Source organism: Salmo trutta, chromosome 7 (assembly GCF_901001165.1).
Source record: "Salmo trutta chromosome 7, fSalTru1.1, whole genome shotgun sequence".
Lineage (NCBI taxonomy): Eukaryota > Metazoa > Chordata > Actinopteri > Salmoniformes > Salmonidae > Salmo > Salmo trutta.
Window position 1 is genome coordinate 41,859,053 of NC_042963.1, and position 23,050 is coordinate 41,882,102.

The 23,050-nt window shown below is 41.9% G+C and overlaps 1 protein-coding gene across 1 annotated transcript in view; it reads left to right on the forward strand.

Annotated features, from left to right (window-relative positions):
- LOC115197416 (protein O-mannosyl-transferase TMTC2) overlaps positions 1-21,933 on the forward strand; it is a 180,374-nt gene extending 158,441 nt beyond the window's left edge. The window contains exon 12 of the mRNA XM_029758920.1: positions 18,710-21,933. Coding sequence (XP_029614780.1) covers positions 18,710-18,889 — 180 coding nt within the window. The 3' untranslated portion in view covers positions 18,890-21,933. The remainder of the gene's footprint in view (positions 1-18,709) is intronic.
- The last annotated feature ends 1,117 nt before the right edge of the window (positions 21,934-23,050 follow it).

A 23,050-nucleotide genomic window follows, 5' to 3' on the forward strand; every position in this document is an offset into this window, starting at 1 on the left:
CTGGCTATGTGGCTCTCTGGGCAATCACTGGCTATGTGGCTCTCTGGACAATCACTGGCTATGTGGCTCTCTGGGCAATCACTGGCTATGTGGCTCTCTGGACAATCACTGGCTGGGTGGCACTCTGGCCAATCACTGTCTTCCCTGTTTCCTCATAATGGCCTTTATTGTCAAAAGAGTCATCGGAGTTTCGAGAAAGACATGGGTTAAGTTGTCCTGAGCTGTAAGGTTTGTGTGTGCAGCATCAATCAGGGACTTCAAAGGCGGGGCCGGGGCCATTTTAGGGTGGTCAGATTGAAAGGAATAATGATAATAACACTTAGTCACAGGGCTTTGGTGACTGGATAATTAATAGACCCAAATAGTTGAGTAGGCTATTGTTTGACAACACAGATTTGACTTGTTTGAACTGCAGTGGGAGAAAGAATGTTTGGCTTCTGTGGTCTTAATGTTAGTTCCTGATTGAAAGAATTCACTTGTCAAGGAACAATCAAAGTGTGTCTGGATAGTGTCAACCGACATTGATGTTTGATTCAGCCAACGGAAATGTTTCCTGTAGATACAAACGTACAAAATACACAATTTACACGGTTTACCCACTATGTTTATGTAATGGTAGTGAGTAAAAACTTTGATTATTTGTTTGAATGCATTCAAATATCTGTCTGGCTTCAATGGACTATCTTGTATTTATGAGTCTCAAAATCCCACCCTCTTAGAGCAGCACAATCCTTATTATTGTCATAGTTCAACTAAATGCATTGATAGAGACCGTACACCAAAGAGGGGAAGGTAAAGTGTGAAACTCATTTCAATAACTCAGTGCTACTAATAGTATAGACCCCCAGACAGTCCCCGCTGTGAAGACACTGTGATTGTTGTATGGAACACAGTTATTCGATTTATTTTAAATGTATTTTAACCTTTATTTAACCAGGCATGTCAATGAAGAACTAATTCATCTTCACAATGATGTCCTACCACAGCAAACTGGAAAAAGGAAAGAGCATAATGTAGTTGGTGTTGAAGTGATGCAAGCTATCCAACCTTACTGGTAAAAATACTATCTAAAGTTACAATACTTCTTCTTTGTGATGCTTGAAGTGTGAGAACCACAATAAGGTCAGAACATTGGCTGAAATCAGAGCAATATATTTAGAGAGTTAGGCCACATTTTAGAATATTGTTCTGATTCTATACATTCAGTTACATAGCATTGTTTAAATATTCCCCATGTAATGTTAATGGGGAGCTAACATGGCTGCCATAGAATGTTGTAGTGTCATGTAAATGACATTAGTCCGACTGACAACTTTACCAGGACGAGGACTTGCCGATGTCAAGCTCTTTCTAAAAGCCTAATCTCTAATGAAGCAAGCTAAATGACACATGTTGATTCGGTTTCCTTGCCCCCCAGCAGCCAAATTGAACGCTCTGCACCCGTATTGTGACATTTTATTGATAATGAGCTATACATGGCTCTGTCTATACATTTGCCCTCGGAGCAGCAAGATGATTGGCTTTCCTATGTACTTGTCTATTTCAGCAACAGATCATCATTATAATATTTACATTTTAGTCTCTTGGCATCCACAAATATGTAAACATGCATTTGAGGCATCCAAGTCCAAAAACAGAGGCTGTTTCAGCCCAATGCGGTCACATTGTTGGGATGCCTCCCTTGCCATTTGGCTTGCTTACAGTGGAGGCTAGGTAATGATTGAGGATGTTCATCCATCTTCCCCAGTATTACCCTTTGTTCTCTCGGACAATGTTCCTGTCTATCTTCATTTGTGATTGCTTGACTTAGCTTGACTTTCAAGCACTGGCATTTTCATATTATATTAAGTCCACTTGTCCGTTCACTTTACTTAGGACTGGACGATTGGCTTAACTCAAGGGCTTTGGTGCCTCAACCCTCCCCTTCTCCTTCTGTCCAGGGACCAACCTATCAGAGGCCTGCTTTGGTCACCATAGAATTAGAGCATCTGTAGTCTTTATGTTTGCCAGGCCAATTCGATATGGTCCCTATGCTTTCTATTTACAGTGGCATAAAGTAGGTTTATGGCCAGTCATTGCTCCCTCCTCATCATACTCCCATGGCTTTAAGCAGCTGTTTCTTCTGAGGTACGGCTAATATACTCCACATCTGGTGATGCTTCCATTACAACTACATGCCAGAGGAAAGGTTTCGTGTAGGGGGGTGGAGGGTTGCTGGGGCGGGGATCTTTTGAAGCTCGACTGGAGAAGGACTAAAAGGAAAAGCAGGAAGAAAACGAAGAGCAGTAGAATCCCTACCCAGGAGTCCTTGCACACCATTATCTCTCATGTGTAAGTGGCTGAGGATATAAAGGCCTAGCCTGTGATGGTATTTCATTGTGTTCAGTCCAAAAAGCCAGAGGTGTTCTCCTCCAGGGGTCTCAGCTTTTACTTCCCCTGATTCTTTCTTCCCAGACAGCTGGTTTCAATTAGTCTTCCTCAAGACAGTTTGATTAAATCAATCCCTAAAACACGTTTACACACTGTCGCACCCCCTTCTCTCTCCCTCTCGCACTCTCTCGTTCTTGCTCTCACTCTTTCATTCTCTCTCTCTGTCACACACACATGCACCACACACCCAAATATTATGGTGAAGTACAGAGTTGCAAATCAGACAACCAACTAGGCTTTGGCGTTATCCAGATTTTCATATCGTCATACCGGCCGTCACTCATCCCAGGATTCACGGTATTACCGGCATATCACACAAGGGGTCGCTAAAAACACAAGAAAAGCCCATCAGGCCTCTATTACCAGAATGCTAACCAAATTTGAACAAACTAATAGCGAAATCACATAGACGCTGTTAGCTAAATGTTAATGAGCAAAAAAGAACAAAACTCATTGCAAAGACAGGCAAATCCAGCTCATAAAGTTATACATATACAAGCATAGCTAGTAGCTACCGAATGTCATTTTCAATGAGTGTAGACATTTACAAGCGAAAGTGAACGAGAGAAATTGTGCAAATGGACAAAGTTGTGATGCATGCTTTTCTGAAAGAAGAGCAGCATATGTACATGGAGTAGAAGGGAGAAGAACAGAGGAGAAAAAAATGCTAGTCGGAAGCACAGGGGAAAAAATGGCAACTGTACAGATAACTCATCCAGAGCTCTTTGACTTCTGGCAGAAAGCCATTATAATATATCTGATGGAAAACATTGAATAGTGAATTGCATACAAGTGTAACTTCATCACCTTATGAGACTTGTCGATAGATATAGAACGCTATGGACTCAGCAGCTCCCGCATTCTCCCGTTGTGCTATTTACAAACAAACACGTCACTGGCTCAACTGTTCTGGGGAGCTATGATACGTTTAATCTCCTAAAGTATTGCACAAGTTGACTGCAGGTATTAACTTAAAAAGTAGCTACAAATATTCAAATGTATATATATTTTTTTATAAATAGTTTTGACAGTATTGATGGAATTGACGACGCTGGGCCAAATGTTCGCTGCCTTAAGGGACTCCCAATCACAGCCAGATGTGATACAACCTGGATTCAAACCAGGGACTCTAGTGACACCTCTTGCACCTAGATTTATTTTTTATTTTTATTTTTTATTTGATTTCACCTTTATTTAACCAGGTAGGCAAGTTGAGAACAAGTTCTCATTTACAATTGCGACCTGGCCAAGATAAAGCAAAGCAGTTCGACAACATACAACAACACAGAGTTACACATGGAGTAAAACAAATATACAGTCAATAATACAGTAGAATAATAAGTCTATGTACAATGTGAGCAAATGAGGTGAGATAAGGGATGTAAAGGCAAAAAAGTCCATGGTGGCAAAGTAAATACAATATAGCAAGTAAAACACTGGAATGGTAGATTTGTAGTAGAAGTGCAAAGTAGAAATAGAGATAATGGGGTGCAAAGGAGCTAAATAAAATAAATAAATACAGTAGGAGAAGAGGTAGTTGTTTGGGCTAAATTATAGATGGGCTATGTACAGGTGCAGTAAGTGTTTCCAGTCTCAGAGATTTTTGTAGTTCGTTACAGTCATTGGCAGCAGAGAACTGGAAAGAGAGATGGCCAAAGGAGGAATTGGCTTTGGGGGTGACCAGAGAGATATACCTGCTGGAGCGCGTGCTACAGGTGGGTGCTGATATGGTGACCAGTGAGTGGAGATAAGGGGGGACTTTACCTAGCAGGGTCTTGTAGATGACCTGGAGCCAGTGGGTTTGGCGACGATAATGAAGCAAAGGCCAGCCAACTAGAGCGTACAGGTCGCAGTGGTGGGTAGTATATGGGGCTTTGGTGACAAATGGCACTGTGATAGACTGCATCCAGTTTGTTGAGTAGGGTATTGGAGGCTATTTTGTAAATGACATCGCCAAAGTCGGGGATCGGTAGGATTTACGAGGGTATGTTTGGCAGCATGAGTGAAGGATGCTTTGTTGCGAAATAGGAAGCCAATTCTTGATTTAACTTTGGATTGGAGATGTTTGATGTGAGTCTGTAATGAGAGTTTACAGTCTAACCAGACACCTAGGTATTTGTAGTTGTCCACATATTCTAAGTCAGAACCGTCCAGAGTAGTGATGCAGGACAGGCGGGCAGGTGCAGGCAGCGATCGGTTGAAGAGCATGCATTTAGTTTTACTTGCATTTAGGAGCAGTTGGAGGCCACAGAAGGAGAGTTGTATGGCATTGAAGCTCGTCTGGAGGGTTGTTAACACAGTGTCCAAAGACGGGCCAGAAGTATACAGAATGGTGTCGTCTGCATAGAGGTGGATCAGAGACTCACCAGCAGCAAGAGCGACATCATTGATGTATACAGAGAAAAGAGTTGGCCCAAGAATTGAACCCTGTGGCACCCCCATAGAGACTGCCAGAGGTCCGGACAACAGGCCCTCCGATTTGACACACTGAACTCTATCAGAGAAGTAGTTGGTGAACCAGGCGATGCAATCATTAGAGAAACCAAGGCTATTGAGTCTGCCGATGAGGATGTGGTGATTGACAGAGTCGAAAGCTTTGGCCAGGTCAATGAAAACGGCAGAACAGTATTGTTTCTTATCGATATCGGTTACGATATTGTTTAGGACCTTGAGCGTGGCTTGAGGTGCACCCATGACCAGCTCTGAAACCCGATTGCATAGCGGAGAAGGTGCGGTGGGATTCGAAATGGTCGGTAATCTGTTTGTTGACTTGGCATTCGAAGACCTTTGAAAGGCAGGGTAGGATGGATAAAGGTCTATAGCAATTTGGGTCAAGAGTGTCCCCTCCTTTGAAGAGGGGGATGACAGCAGCTGCTTTCCAATCTATGGGAATCTCAGATGACACAAAAGAGAGGTTGAACAGGCTAGTAATAGGGGTTGCAATAATTTCGGCAGATAATTTTAGAAAGAAAGGGTCCAGATTGTCTAGCCCGGCTGATTTGTAGGGGTCCAGATTTTGCAGCTCTTTCAGAACATCAGCTGAATGGATTTGGGAGAAGGAGAAATGGGGAAAGTTTGGGCGAGTAGCTGTGGGGGGTGCAGTGCTGTTGACTGCAGTAGGGGTAGCCAGGTGGAAAGCATGGCCAGCCGTAGAGAAATGCTTATTGAAATTCTCAATTATAGTGGGTTTATCGGTGGTGACAGAGTTTCCTATTCTCAGTGCAGTGGGCAGTTGGGAGGAGGTGTTCTTGTTCTCCATGGACTTTACAATGTCCCAGAACTTTTTTGAATTTGTGTTGCAGGAAGCAAATTTCTGCTTGAAAAAGCTAGCCTTAGCTTTTCTAACTGCCTGTGTATATTGGTTTCTAACTTCCCTGAAAAGTTGAATATCACGGGGGCTGTTTGATGCTAATGCAGAACGCCATAGGATGTTTTTGTGTTGGTTAAGGGCAGTCAGGTCTGGGGAGAACCAAGGGCTATATCTGTTCCTGGTTCTAAATTTCTTGAATGGGGCGTGCTTATTTAAGATGGTGAGGAAGGCATTTAAAAAAAATAACCAGGCATCCTCTACTGACGGGATGAGGTCAATATCCTTCCATGATACCAGGGCCAGGTCGATTAGAAAGGCTTGCTCGCTGAAATGTTTCAGGGAGCGTTTGACAGTGATGAGTGGAGGTCGTTTGACCGTAGGCCCATTACGGATGCAGGCAATGAGGCAGTGATCGCTGAGATCATGGTTGAAAACAGCAGAGGTGTATTTAGAGGGCAAATTGGTTAAGATGATATCTATGAGGGTGCCAGTGTTTACAGCTTTGGGGTGGTACCTGGTGGGTTCATTAATAATTTGTGTGAGATTGAGGGCGTCAAGCTTGGATTGTAGGATGGCTGGGGTGTTAAGCATGTCCCAGTTAGGTCACGAAGTAGCACGAGCTCTGAAGATAGATGGGGGGCAATCAGTTCACATATGGTGTCCAGAGCACAGCTGGGGGCCGAGGGTGGTCTATAGCAGGCGGCAACGGTGAGAGACTTGTTTTTAGAGAGATGGATTTTTAAAAGTAGAAGTTCAAATTGTTTGGGTACAGACCTGGATAGTAGGACAGAACTCTGCAGTAGATTGCAACAGATGCAGTGCCTTAGGCCGCTGCGCCACTCAGGAGCCCATCTATGTGCTTTCTTTTTAAAGGAGTTACATTTCGCTGTGGTCAGTTATGGTTATCATTTTCTGGGTTCTAGTTTAAATAGCTCCATCCTGCAAATTGGTTCCTAAAATCTTATCCTGCGCTTTGACCCATCAATTGCAGGGTCAAATACAGGGTAATTTATTACTTAAGCCAGTAAAAAAAGTACCATGACCGATTAACCATGAAATCTGGCTTCTCATGTGATTTAAACGTATAGAAATGTTTTTACTTCTTCTGCTAGAGGATATTGCTTTAGCTAGAAAAGTACCAGTCCCGCAGTCTGTGGTTACCGAAGCACTTCTGAGATGAAATCACAAATGATTATTTTTTCTGGTAATTAAATGCTTTAACACATTGGAGAAAGCGGGAGTGGGAATTCCTGGTCAGGCCAGCCTTTACTTTGGCCCCGGCCACTGTAGCCAATGTGTTTTCTTACATCTGTTAAGGGATATGCGGGGCTCTCTAAGGGACAATGAGATTATTCCACAGGCAAGTTTGATTTATTTATCAATTTAATTCCCCCTATGAGAGAAGAGGCGATATTGGACATATTGTTCCCATCGAAATGCTCATGCATGGAGCATCACTCATCTAACCTTGACACTGGAAAAACAGAGATGATGAGTGTCTGAGACCGGAGCAGAACAGCCCAGAGCAGAGCAAAGCACAGCTGAACATGACTTCTACTGCAGGTAACACAGCTCAGATTACTGTGGACAAAGCAAGACAAATGGCCAGACAATGGGAGAGGGTCTGTGGTTTTATGTCCACAACTCCAGGACCTCATTCATGACTAGATGACCAAAAATGCCTTAAGTGTAGTTCACTGTCACCATGACATAAGCAGTATTTTAGGTTGTATACCTTCAGAGTAACGCTTCTCTGGCCAAGGGTTAAGTGGTCAGACATACAGGTAACTGCCAAAATAAAGGAAACACTTGAGTAAATGAGGGATACTAAGTATTCAAAGCAGGTGCTTCCACACAGGTGTGGTTCCTGAGTTAATTAAGCATTAATTATCCCATCAAATCAAATTGTATTAGTCACATGGGCCGAATACAACAGTGAAATGCTTACTTACAAGCCCCTAACCAACAATGCAGTTTTAAAAAATATGGATAAGAATAAGAAATAAAAGTAACAAGTAATTAAAGAGCAGCAGTAAAATAACAATATCGAGACTATTTACAGGGGGGTACCGGTGCAGTGTCAATGTGCGGGTGCACCGGTTAGTTGAGGTAATATGTACATGTACAGTGGTTCCTCCTTTAATAGTTGCGAGCTTACGCCACGGGACTTAGAGGTCATTTGTGGTTTTGTACGGTAGCCTGTGTCACCTCTTCATTGCTCCAGGCCAGCGCAAGGGGGAGTTAGAGCACTGATTATGCTTTTGGGTCCTACTGTGTCTCTAACTGACAAAGAATGGGCGACATAAACCTAAATAGAAACTGATAATTGTGCACGACTTCAGTATTACTGTCACGTTCTGACCTTAGTATGAGGTCATTTTTCCATAGTAGATTGGTCAGGGCGTGACAGGGGGGTGTTTTTGTCTATGTATTTTGGGTTTTCTGTTTTCTATGTGGGTTGTCTAGATTGTCGTTCTATGTTGGTGCCGGGTATGGTTTCCAATCAGAGGCAGGTGTTTTTCGTTGTCTCTGATTGGAAGCCATACTTAGGCAGCCTGTTTTTCATGGGTTTTTGTTGGTGGTTGTTTTCCATTTCGTTGTTTGTACCTGACGGGACTGTTGTTGGTCGTTTTGTTATTTTGCTAAATGTTTTCATTAAAAGAAATATGAGCACTTCACACGCCACATTTTGGTCTCCTTTAGACGACCCTTATTACAATTACTTACTAAAACTGTTGTTACACTAAGGTATTTAGGATTATTTTGCTCTTACTGTAGTACTGTAGGCCAATCCCGACTGGTCACATTGTACAGCGCCTGAGTGGCACTGCATAGCTGTGCAAGCTGTGTTGCTACAGATGCTGGTTCAATACCTTTGCTGGCCTTCACGAGGAAACTCATGAGATGACTACGTTTTGGGGTTTTCTCCCTCTAAAAACAGAAATAAATAATTATAAATAACAAACTGGCTTTATTTACAAATTTGTAACAATATCTCACCCCATGTTCAAGAATGGCCTTTTTCTCGCTTATTTTACATTATTTGAAAATCTCCAAAATATTTAAGGAACATTGCACTAATAATGGAGCTGACTAGGGAAACATTCCCGATGTTCTGTTCTTAGTGCCAGTCTGCACGTTCAAACTAAAATAATGTAACTAATAATGGAGCTGACTAGGGAAACGTTCCCGATGTTCTGTTCTTAGTGCCAGTCTGCATGTTCAAACTAAAATAATGTAACTAATAATGGAGCTGACTAGGGAAACGTTCCCGATGTTCTGTTCTTAGTGCCAGTCTGCACGTTCAAACTAAAATAATGTAACTAATAATGGAGCTGACTAGGGAAACGTTCCCGATGTTCTGTTCTTAGTGCCAGTCTGCACGTTCAAACTAAAATAATGTAACTAATAATGGAGCTGACTAGGGAAACGTTCCCGATGTTCTGTTCTTAGTGCCAGTCAGCACGTTCAAACTAAAATAATGTAACTAATAATGGCATCTTTATGCTTTCATTAATAAAATAAGGATAACAATACTCTTTCAAAATGCCGATATTTATTTAGTTATGGATCCATAACGAATTACTATGGGAATAAATATCACTTAATTACAGAAATATCCTCCAATGCTCAATCTGTAATTATTGGCGGAGAGTCATGTCATATTTTCGATATACTGTAGGCCTACCGTAGACGACATGAGTCTCACTAGTGTTGAGTAATGTGCTGTTAAAAGTGGTGTAGCTCATATTTATTTAAAGAGCATATTGAAGTTAGAAGCAATAGCCTACAACTATTTTAGCACCGTTTCGCGCTGCTCTGAGACAAGCATGGGGACTGGTCTTGATAAATCAATGGGATTTTATTTTCACTGAATCTCCGTTTGGGTATTGGTTAGACTAGAATTAGAAAATTAGTGTGTAGAAATGTTATGCTCTTAGTGTAAACTTTATTTAACTAGGCAAGTCAGTTAAGAACAAATTCTTATTTACAAGGACAGCTTACTCCTTCCTCCCCGACTGGGAATTGAACCACGGCTCTCCCGTGTGCCCGCATTCTCTAGTACAGCCATGTTTGAAGGTACTTGAGGTCACCGAGAAAGTCAGGACATGGCCTGCTCTACCTTATGTAAGGAATTAGGCACCTTCCCATGTTTACTACAGTATGCATTGTCGGCTATGTTTACTTGTCAGACTGCACAGTAGCCTAATAAACAAATGCAGGTAGCTTATATCTTCAAAATACTTTAAATGCTTTATTATCCAAATGTAAAAGCTTGTGCTGTACAGTACTGTATTTCTTCATCAGCATCTTTATGCTTTCGTTAATAAAATAATGATAAAAATACTCCTTCAAAATGCAGATGCTGATTTAGTTATGGATCCATAACAAATTACTATGGGAATAAATATCACTGAAATACAGAAATATTGGAACAAAGTTGTCTAATGAAGGCAAACAAATTGTTGCTTACTGGAAAATACTCTTTCTGTAACAGTGCCTCTAGCCGGAGGGGGGGGTGTGGAATCAGGAGCAGGAGAGCAGACGGGTTCCAGGAAAACAAATGTTTATTACAGGCGGTCCCAAAGGAACAGCACAACCACAAAGGGAAACTGCACAAAATGTAGTATCCACCCACAGGGAATGGACTGAGTACACACAGAGGAGAAACCTCGACTCCGTTAACTAATCGAGCAAAAATGTCTCACGGTAAACACATACCGCACAAAACAAAACCCGTGGTGCAGGCACGCACCCCTTTACAGTACAAATCAGTAGCAATCCCGCACACAGCCTAACCTGCAGTGGGGAAATATAAACCAACCGAAATCAGTACAACAAGACACAGGTGTGTAAAACCAGACAGTACTAAACGAAAAAGGAAAATGGGATCGGTGGCAGCTAGTAGGCCGGTGACGACGACCGTTGAGCACCGCCCAAACAGGGAGAGGAGTCACCTTCGGTGGAAGTTGTGACAGTTGTGACTTGATCATGTTGAGGGAGAGGTTGTTGTCCTGGCACCACATGGCCAGGTCTCTGACCTCCTCCCCATAGGCTCTCGTCGTTGTCGGTGATCAGGCCTACTGTTGTGTCATCGGTGAACTTAATGATAGTGTCGGAGTCGTGCCTGGCCGTGGAGCCATGAGTGAACAGGGAGTACAGGAGGGGACTGAGCACGCACCCCTGAGGGGCCCCTGTGTTGAGGATCAGCATGGCGGATGTGTTGTTACCTACCCTTACCACCTAGGGGCGGCCGGTCAGGAAGTCCAGGATCCAGTTGCAGAGGGAGGTGCAATAGAGATTGCATCATCTGTGGATCTTTTGGGGCGATATGCAAATTGGAGTAGGTCTAGGGTTTCTGGGATAATGGTGTTGATGTGAGCCATGACCAGCCTTTCGAAGCACTTCATGGCTACAGATGTGAGTGCTACTTGTCGGTAGTCGTTTAGGCAGGTTACCTTAGTGTTCTTGGGCACAGGCACTATGGTGGTCTGCTTAAAATGTTGGTATTACAGACTCAGACAGGGAGAGGTTGGAAATGTCAATGAAGACACTTGCCAGTTGTTCAGCGCATGCTCGCAGTACACGTCCTGGTAATCCATCTGGCCCTGCGGCCTTCTGAATGTTGACCTGTTTAAAGGACTTACTCACATCGCCTGAGGAGAGCGTGATCACACAGTCTTCCAGAACAGCTGGTGCTCTCATGCATGTTTTGGTGTTATTTGCCTCGAAGCGAGCATAGAAGTAGTTTAGCTCGTCTGGTAGGCTCGTGTCACTGGGCAGCTTTCGGCTGTGCTTCCCTTTGTAGTCTGTAATAGTTTGCAAGCCTTGCCACATCCGAAGAGCGTCAGAGCTGGTGTTGTACAATTCGATCTTAGTCTTGTATTGACGCTTTGCCTGTTTGATGGTTCGCCAGAGGGCATAGCAGGATTTCTTATAAGCTTCTGGGGTCAGTGTCCCGCTCCTTGAAAGCGGCAGCTCTAGCCTTTAGCTCAGTGTGGATGTTGCCTGTAATCCATGGCTTCTGTTTGGGGTATGTACGTATGGTCACTGTGGGGACGACTTCATCGATGCACTTATTGATGAAGCCAATGTCGGATGTGGTGTACTCCTCAATGCCATCAGAGGAATCCCAGAACATATTCCAGTCTGTGCTAGCAAAACAGTCTTGTAGCTTAGCATCTGCTTCATCTGACCACTTTTTTATTGATCTAGCCACTGGTGCTTGCTGCTTTAATGTTTGCTTGTAAGCAGGAATCAGGAGGATAGAATTATGGTCAGATTTACCAATATAAGGGCGAGGGAGAGCTTTTTATGCATCTCTGTGTGTGGTGTGAAGGTGGTCCAGGTTGCTCATTTAACATGCTGATAGAAATTTGGTAAAACGGATTTAAATTTTCCCTGCATTAAAGTCCCCGGCTACTTGGAGCGCCTCCTCTGGGTGAGCGTTTTCTTGTTTGCTTATGGCAGAATACAGCTCATTCAATGCTGTTTTAGTGCTTAGTGTGGTGGTATGTAAACAGCTACGAAAAATACTGATGAAAACTCTCTAGGTAGGTAGTGTGGTCTACAGTTTATCATGAGATACTCTACCTCAGGCGAGAGCAATAGCTTGAGACTTCCTTAGATATCGTGCACCAGCTGTTATTTACAAAACTACATAGTCCGCCGGCCCTTGTCTTACCAGACGCCGCTGTTCTATCCTGCCGGTACAGCGTATAACCAGCCAGCTGTATGTTGATAGTGTCGTTGTTCAGCCATGACTCCTTGAAGCATAAGATATTACAGTTTTGAATGTCCCGTTGGTAGTTTAATCTTCTGCGTAGGTCATCTATTTTATTGTCCAAAGATTGCAAGTTTGCTAGCAGAATGGAAGGAAGTGGGGGTTTGTTTAATCTTCCGCATAGGTCATCTATTTTATTGTCCAAAGATTGCATGTTTGCTAGCAGAATGGAAGGAAGTGGGGGTTTGTTTAATCTTCCGCGTAGGTCATCTATTTTATTGTCCAAAGATTGCATGTTTGCTAGCAGAATGGAAGGAAGTGGGGGTTTATTCGATCGCCTACGAATTCTCAGAAGGCAGCCCACCCTCCGGCCCCTTTTTCTCCTCCTCCTCTTCATGCAAATCACGGGGATCTGGGCCTTTTCCCGAGAAAGCAGTATATCGTCAGACTCGTTAAAGGAAAAAAAGGATTGTGCTAGTCCGTGGTGAGTAATCGCAGTCCTGATGTCCAGAAGTTATTTTCGGTCATAAGAGACAGTAGCGGCAACATTATGTACAAAATAAGTTTCAAAAAAAGTTTAAAACAACGCAAATATCATGTAAATCGTCTGCCTTCTTTTCATGCTTAGGGCCATGTATAAAAACAAATGCCCAGTTGCCTATTATTTTGGCTACCATGGTTAGAAGATGTGCGCTCGGTGACTTTGAAAGAGGGCTCTCAAAGGAGCATAGGGGGTTTAAACACTGAGGTTAAATAAGAACTGGAGACTGCGTCCAAGATGTCTGACCGTTGTTTTCAAGGTTATCTGTTTTTCTATTTGTGTTCTGTATTTATTATTAATTTAAAAATCATTACAATACATTCATAACAGATTTCACAGCACACTGTGTGCCCTCAGGCCCTTACTCCACCACTACCACAAAGGTACAGTTCAAAGTCCATGTGTATGCATGTGTATAGTGCGTATGTTATCGTGTGTATGCATGTCTCTGTGCCTGTTTGTGTTGCTTCACAGTCCCCGCTGTTCCATAAGGTGTATCTTTATCAGTTTTTTTAGCTAATTTTACTCCTTGCATCAGTTACTTGATGTGGAATAGAGTTCCATGTAGTCATGGCTCTATGTAGTACTGTGCGCCTCCCATAGTCTGTTCTGGACTTGGGGACTGTGAAGAGACCTCTTGTGCCATCTCTTGTGGGGTATGCATGGGTGTCCGAGCTGTGTGCCAGTAGTTTAGACAGACAGCTCAACATGTCAATACCTCTCATAAACACAAGTAGTGATGAAGTCAATCACTCTTCCACTTTGAGCCAGGAGAGATTGAGATGCATATTATTAATATTACCTCTCTGTGTATATCCAAGGGCCAGCCGTGCTGCCCTGTTCTGAGCAAATTGCAATTTCCTAAGTCCCTTTTTGTGGCACCTGACCACACGACTGAACAATAGTCCAGGGGTGGCAAAACTAGGGCCTGTAAAACCTGCCTTGTTGATAGTGTTGTTAAGAAGGTAGAGTAGTGCTTTATTATGGACAGACTTCTACCCATCTTAGCTACTGTTGTATCAATATGTTTTGACCATGACAGTTTACAATCCAGGGTTACTCCAAGCAGTTTTGTCACCCCAACTCGCTCAATTTCCACATTATTTATTACAATATTTAGTTGAGGTTTAGGGTTTAGTGGATGATTTGTCCCAAATACAATTCTTTTAGTTTTTTAAATATTTCAGACTAACTTATTTATTGCCACTCGTTTTGAAGCTGACTGCAGCTCTTTGTTAAGTGTTGCAGGGATTTCACTCGCTGTAGTAGCTGATGTGTATAATGTTGAGTGACGCAGGTCATTAGTAAAGATTGAAAAAAGTAAGGGGCCTAGACAGCTACTGTCGTGGAAATTCTAACCAGAAAAGAAGAGAGACTGTAGATTTTTCAAACAACAACCTTTTTTAAAGAATTGCAATTCTGGAGCGGTTGACAATCTCTCAAAAGGTGCAGAGTTAAGAGCCCAATGAAATAGAGTTGGGTCTCAGCTTTTATTATAAAAGTACAACCCCCTTTGGGTGGTGTTACAACCAGACAGAACAATAGCCATGAGGAAGCACTGGTTGGTGACCCCAATGTACAGCCAAAGGACTATGAGAAGCTACGGTTGGCCTGTGGTGAGGTCATGTTGAGGCCATTTCTAAATGCTCATTGTCTCGACACTGTTTCTAAAAGGAACCAAAACCATTTGTCTTGCTCGTCTCTCACAGCTTACTCGTCTACTGCTAAATTTTGCCTTAAGTCCAGAACCATGAGTCAGTCACTTAGACAAAGGGGAGTGTTCTAGCAGAGGGAGCAAGTCACATTAGTACATTGTGGCTTTAGTTAAATGCATAGACACACTGGATAAACGTTATAACAGCAATTTTGCCACCATCCTGCCCTGGGGAATGCCTGATTCTGCCTGGATTATGTTGGAGAGGCTACCATTAAAGAAACCCTCTGTGTTCTGTTAGAAAGGTAACTCTCAATCCACAATATAGCAGTAAAGCCATAACATATACATTTTTCCAGCAGCGTACTATGGTTGATAATGTCAAAGCCGCACTGGAGTCTAACAAAACAGCTCCCACAATCTTTTTTTTATCAATTTCTCTCAGCCAATCATCGGTCATTTGTCTGAGTGCCATGCATGTTGAATGCCCTTCCCTATAAAATTTGCTTTTATTTACTGTAAAATAACATTGTATCCGGTCAAAACATTTTTTTCTCCAGAAGTTTACTAAGGGTTGGTAACAGGCTGATTGGTTGGCTATTTCAGCCAGTAAAAGGTGCTTTACTATTCTTGAGTAGCGGAATGACTTTTGCTTCCTTCCAGGCCTGAGGGCACACACTTTTTTGCAAGCTTAGATTGAAGAGATGGCAAATAGGAGTGGCAATATCATCTGCTATCATCCTCAGTCATTTTCCATCTAAGTTGTCAGACCCAGGTGACTTGTCATTGTTGATAGACAAGAATACTTTATTCACCTCTTCCACACTGTGAATTCGAGATTATGGTATTCAAAATTACAGTGCTTGGATGTGTAGTGTCAGCGGTTGTTGCTGGCATGTCATGCCTAAATTTGCTAATCTTGCCAATGAAAAAAATCATTAAAGTAGTTGTCAATATCAGTGAGTGTTGTGATGAATGAGCCATCTGATTCAATGAATGAGGGAGTTGAGTTTGCCTTTTTTCCCAATATGTCATTTAAGGTGCTCCAAAGCATTTTACTATCATTCTTTATATAATTTATCTTGGTTTCATAGTGTAGTTTCTTCTTCTTTTTGTTCTGTTTTGTCTCATGATTTCTCAATTTGCAGTAGGTTTGCCAATCAGTTATTTGCCATTCTTTTTGCCTCATCCTTCTCAACCATAACATTTTTCAATTTCTCATCAATCCACGGAGATTTCATAGTTTTTACAGTAATTTTCTTTTACAGTCAGTTTCATAAATATGTCAACTGCAGTGTCTGGTTGCTCCTCATTACACACCACAGACCAGTAAATATTCTTTACATCAACTCTCATTCGCATACGTTGATTCATGGACGGTCTATATCCAGGTTGCAATCCGGTTTATACGGACCAACATCACATGCACACTAGCACTCAGTGCACAAAGGGAGCAACGTGAGCAGCGACGACGTCATGAAAATAAAGTGTGTGTGTGTGTGTGTGTGTGTGTGTGTGTGTGTGTGACTCAGTCACCAGATCTCAACCCAATTGGGAAACTTTGGAGCAGCACCTGAGACAGCGTCAACAAAGCACCAAATGATGGAATTTCTCGTGGAAGAATGGTGACACATTCCAGACACGTGTAGAATCTATACCAAAGCGCATTGAAGCTGTTCTGGTGTCTCGTGGTGGCCCAACGCCCTATTAGGACATTTTCTGTTGGGTGTTTCCTTTATTTTGGCGGTTACAGTACCTGTATCTATTATTAGCTAGCACACAACATGATTTGGAATTACTAGTCCAGTTTCTATTAGTTCCACACAGTTGATGTTGTTTCATCAATTACAACATGCAAGGTGAAAAATATTTTTGTTTTAAGGACATGAATTGAGTCCAGAGATTTAAGTTCTTCATGTCAACTTTTAATTTATCACCAAGACGCTGTTGTTTATACTAATGTGCACAGTGGGGTCCGTTCATAGACACTTTTCCCCTGCCATGCTACAGTACTGGCAGCAGCATTACTCCACAGTGGTTTATGGTCTGAGGGGAAGAAATTAAGGCTTTTATACATTTTTGGTGAAATTTGTGAAAATGTCAAACCATGATGACATAAACACATGGTGTTTCATGAGGCAAATACCTATGTGTGATAATTACTTATAAGTCACAAAAACAGCAGAATTATATTCTATGACTTTACAAACGGTTATTGGTATTTTTATTGAGACAGATTACATTTGACAAATAGCATATCAGAAAAAACGATCAGAAAAGAATCAATGCATGTGCAGTTCAGCAACTCACCCAGTATGTGTCATTATTTAGTTAGAATTAGTTTGATCTCTCTCATGACATGCTCTCAAGTGAACTTTACATTCAAAACAGTAATTAATCAACCATAATATAAAGCCATGTGTTATTACTCTGTAACAGTAGCGTAACTACACAAGTACAATTAATTATGTTCCAAATGAATATGAGACGTGAGACACTTCCTTGGTCTCACGTCTCTCTGGATTGTTTTGCTCTGGATTGTTTTGATTTAGATTGGGATCTGAACACTACTCTCCTACGATCCCGGGTGACACATCCCTTGAACTGACTCTGGTATTTTACCTCATGGCATCAGCAGGAAAATGCATTAAAAGACATTAATCCATGTGTCCCACTTCAAAGAACTGGGTTCAGATGTGGAGCCCCAAACAGAGGGACATGGAGAAGTCCTGACACCAAGCCCCTAAGGAGGGCACTATGGCCTGGGCAGTCTAGATGGCTGGTCCAACAGCATATCACTACTGTCACAGTATGCTGTGGAACTTTGGAGATTGGTCCTGTTAACTGAGACAGATTTAGTTTACGGTCTGAAAAATGACTACTTAATCCTATTGGCTGACTGAATTAACCTACAGTATCATGACATTTGTCCTCTGTTTTGGCAATCAGACATTATTGTAATAGGTCAACTGAAAGCATGTTGAGTAGGCCTGTACGATAAAGAGGATTGAGTATTCTGTATTGAAGTAGAGCTTGGTTTCAGGCAATAAAATGGCTCCATTCTAGTCAAACAACCCCACCAACTTCTATGTGATTAAAACTGTTCTGCTACTTTATTTAAACTTTTGTCACCGTCGTGATAATGGACGGAACAAGGCGCAGCATGTGTTGAGTTCCACATCTTTATTTGCAGTGAAAACTTAAACAATAAACATACAACGAACTTGAACTACGTGGTGCTGAATGCACTCACACAAAACAATATCCCACAAACACAGGTGGGAAAAAGGGCTACCTAAATATGATCCCCAATTAGAGGCAACGATTACCAGCTGCCTCTAATTAGGAACCATACAAACCACCAACATAGAAATACAAACGCTAGAAACCCCCCTAGTCACGCTCTGACCTATACACCATAGAGAACCCAGAGGGCTCTCTATGGTTAGGGCGTGACAACTTTAATCGTTGTCCTATCAATATTTTCTCAGGACTTGTTAGTGGACTGTCATGCCGTCTCTTTCGAGAAGTGCTTTCCTTATTAAATAATGTATCCGACAAAGTCTAGATTCATAAACTAAGTAGATATGACATAACTTGCATTATTTATATCCAAACATATTTTTATGGCTGTCAGCCTTGGGGTGTTATAACATTCTATATGATCTATGCAATTAATTCCACAGTCAAAACAGAGGCTGTTAGTAGGAGGTTAATAAAGTGTTTTAATAAGCTAACAGCTCTGGGGGTTCTGTACTGTAGGAGAATGTTACTCTCCTGCCAATTCTGTTACTGCCTCAATAGGCCTGACTGTGCTCTCAGCACTCTACTCCACTCCCAACCACATACTCACTCCCCTTCATATCCATCTCTGACTGTTACAGTGTATGCTATTACTGAAGAGACCATTCAGAGTGACATTTGAACAAAGATTTTTCTATACTGCTAGAAGAAATGGTGCTACAAAGACCCAAAGATAAGCAGTGTTGCCTTCTGTGAGATGTGATTCTGAGAATGACTGAACTGAACTGTCCTGCTCTTGTGTTCCAGTACCCAGCTGCCCTGATGAACCTAGGGGCCATTCTCCATCTCAACGGGAAGCTGCAGGAGGCGGAGACCAACTACCTGCGAGCTCTGCAACTGAAGCCAGACGACACCATCACCCAGTCCAACCTGCGCAAGCTGTGGAACATCATGGAGAAACAGGGCCTCAGGACCATGGGGCTGTGAGTTAGCTCTCCAGCCAGCCATCTGTGCAGCAGGCCTGGGGAAGAAGTGGCCTGCTGCACCCTCAGAGGAGAGGGGGAGGAGAGACTGGGAAGGTGAGGAAGGGGGAGGACAGTAGAACGCTCCTCGTGACTGTCTGTTGTGAGGAGCGCTACATTTGGATGATGACTTTCTGGAACTTTGTCCAAAATGGGTGCTCTCCCAGGATCTGTGATTCTTGACCAGAGCACTTAACTTGAAGTGGGCCATAGGTACAAACTTGATATTTTGTGGTTAATTAGGTTTTGAATTAGTTATAGATGCTTAAAAAGTATTTTAGGACAACGTTTGTCCTGGGACAGTGCAAGATTAAAAGTGTGTGAGTGACAGGGGAAAAAACTTCCCAAGGCGCTGCCCTCTGAATCAGGAGCAGTGGAGTAGAAGTTACTTTTACTCACCGTCTAATTACGTTTTTCGTCTGAAGTCAGTTCATTGGCTTCTGTGCATATCAGTGAAACTCGTGGCATGGTATTGGAGTTTACAGCTTTATCAGTTATGGTTTGTTCTCAAATTGATTTACATTTGGTTGAGTTGTCAACTAAGATGAATTCAACGTGAAATCAACAACAACAAAATCACCATGTTATTGGATTTAGGTAAAAAGTTGAGTGAAAATAAGACAATTGCCTTACGTTAACTATTTTCAAATCCAATCTGTTTTCCACGTTGATTCAACGTCATCACATAGAATTTGGGGGTGGAAATGACATGATAACAACCTTGACTCAACCAGTTTTTGCCCAATAGGCAACTAGTGGAGGTCAGGGTTGATTCATTATTGATTCTGATTGCCTATGAGATTTCACTGATTTGACATGTTGTTGGATATTGAGACCTAGAGCACCATGCCTGCAAACGATATGTAGCATATTGTTGAGCATCATTGAATGATAAAAAGGGAACCCACTGATATAAAAAACACTTCCACAAGATAAAACAATGTGATACCTTATAAATGGGACACCTGCCCTCATGTTACAGTCATGGAGAGCTCAGAGTATTTCCACCCTTAAAGATATGGATCCATAGAATATTGTTGCCAAAAAACACAGTGGTAGTTGTGAAATAAAATGCCAATACATTTGTCAGAGGGAAAGGTGAAATGACTTTGAATTGAAGGAAATGTCTGTCATTATTTGGAAACTCTATTATACCTTTCTAATTGAAGGTGTGAAACTATTCCATGTAAATGTAGCAGAGAATTTCACATGCCTTCACTAAGCTTGTTGTTTCATAGAGAGACATCACATGGCTCCTGTGTAGGATACTCATGTGTCCTTGGATATTTGTCTTAGAGGAAAGTAATGTGTTATGAAAGGAAATGGCCAACTAACTTCCCATGGTACTAACATTAGCCCCTATAAGTTAGCATGCTAGTTGGAGGTTTGGACATTACCAGAGAACTGAGGACTTCCCGTTCCTTGGTGATTCTTACTGATGTGTGCTGATGACCTGTGTTCAGACATGATTAGAGGACAGTTGGATGCCATTACTGATGACTGAAATCTCCTAACCAAAATAGCTGTCTAATCGATGCACTCCTTTACATAACAATGCACAGCCATAGTCTGTCTGAGGGAATCTTTTTATGTAATATTGCTTTGAAAACGTAAATGTTATTTTATTTGTATGTATACATGAAGTTTAATATATACAGTAAAAAGCCACATACATTATAATGGAGACAATAGTCTGACTTGCAAGGGAAGGTCAGTGCCCAGCAGGTTCAGTATCTGTAAGATATGAAGTATTTTCCATAGTATCAAAACATAATGTTCTCTCACTCTTCTCGGTCTTAAACGTCCATTTTGTATAAATGATGTGTAATTAACATCTACTTGGTGCTTGTCATTAAAACATTTACCACCGTTTATCAACTGTATCTTACATTTGGAAGGAAGAAAAAGTATTTTGGAGATGACCCCGCTATGACATTTATGTTTATTGTAAAGAAGCCCACAGCCACCGGGCGGTTTAATATTTGTAAGTTATTTCTTTGTGTTATCTTGGCATATAAACCAGCTGGTACTGTGTTATCTTTTTAGATGTATGTTGAAGGAAGTTTGTAAGATAAATATTGATCCATTTCCCTTCAAGAAATGTGATATACATGTACACGTTTGTCTGGAAGACTTTACCTTGCATTATGACTGAAAAAAGTATTATACAGCTATTTGATTCCTAACCCCATTTTCTGACAGGTGTGTCTTGATTATGCTAAGATATTGCTTTTGATTTAAAAAAAATAAGTTCATCATAGACAATAAATTCAATGGCTACCAAAAAGTCAAAAATATAAAAAAATTGCCATTTCTTTGCTGTCCACTTCTCTGCAGTCACCCCATCCATCCGATGTCATATCCAGTGCTTTATGAAGTTAGTAGTCTGATAGTTGCCTTGTTCTTTCTTGAACAAAAAAAATGTATGAGCCCTGTTCCACTCTGTACGTAACCTCTGTTCTCATGTCTGTCTGTCAGTATTGGAGTCACAGCATGGCAATGTGTCTGGCTGGAGCTGGATGGTCTTACTGGTTGTTACAGTGCTGGCGATTGTGATGGTCTTGACCATACAGCACAACACTGTACAACACTGTGTTGTATATAGCTATGGTCACCATGTCTATCTGTCTGGTATAGTGAAATGTTGAACTAGGTTATCACAATTAACTATTCTACCTTCACACCTTCCACCCCACTCCCACAACCCCCCATCACAAGTTGTGCTAATTTCTCTTGTGTATAAATTGTTTATGAACCAAGTATAGTATGGATGAAGATGGAAATAAGTGTTCCATTCTGTCTCTCTGCTCAGGGATTTCAAGCGGTGGGTTGTATTGCTGAATCATACTCACGGAGCACTCGGAGAGTTTACTAAATTAAAGTTTTATTTTTTGAAAGTTGTTGTATTTGTATAAATGATCAAGATTTGTAGCCTTTCCTTAAACGATGCGCCACAATAAACTTTCCCAATGTTGCTTTTTTTCCACAATAAAGTAATGGTGTTCTGCTTTCATTGTCTGTCTGAGTATTTTAGGGGGACAGTTTTGGAGAGTTCATTTTACATTTACAGTACTTTAGCATGTCACACTTAGCCTCAAAAACAATATTCCCATGACGTCCTTCTATATACTGATATACAGTGCATTCGGAAAAAACAAAATCCACGTTTTGTTACGTTACAGCCTTATTATAAAATTGATTAAATTGTTTTTTCCCCACATCAATCTGGACACAATACCCCATAATGACAAAGCAAAAATAAGTTTTTGCAAATGTTTGCAAATGTATTCATTATAAAAACCTGAAAATATCACATTTACATAAGTATTCAGACCCTTTACTCACTACTTTGTTGAAGCACCTTTGGCAGTGATTACAGTGTCAAGTCTTCTTGGGGATGACGCTACAAGCTTGGCAGACCTGGATTTGGGGAGTTTCTCCCATTCTTCTCTGCAGATCCTCTCAAGCTCTGCCGGGTTGGATGGGGAGCGTCGCTGCACAGCTATTTTCAGATCTCTCCAGAGATGTTCGATCGGGTTGAAGTCCAGGCTTTGGCTGGGCCACTCAAGCACATTGAGACTTGTCCCGAAGGCACTCCTGCGTTGTCTTGGCTGTGTGCAACAGGGTCGTTGTCCTGTTGGAAGGTGAACCTTCACCCCATTCTGAGGTTCTGAGCGCTCTGGAGCAGGTTTTCATCAAGGATCTCTTTGTACTTTGCTTCGTTCATCTTTGCCTCGATCCTGACAAGTGTCCCAGTCCCTGCTGCTGAAAACATCCCCACAGCATGATGCTGCCACCACCATGCTTCACCGTAGAGATGGTCCCAGGTTTCCTCCAGATGTGGCACTTAGCATTCAGGCCAAAGAGTTGAATCTTGGTTTCATCAGACCAGAGAATCTTGTTTCTCATGGTCTGGGAGTCTTTAAGTGCCTTTTGGCAAACTCCAAGCGGGCTGTCATGTGCCTTTTACTGAAGAGTGGCTTTCATCTGGCCACTCTACCATAAAGGCCTGGTTCTTGGTCACCTCCCTGAACAAGGCCCTTCTCCCCCGATTGCTCAGTTTGGCCGGGTGGCCAGCTCTAGGAAGAGTCTTGGTGGTTCCAAACTTCTTCCATTTAAGAATGAT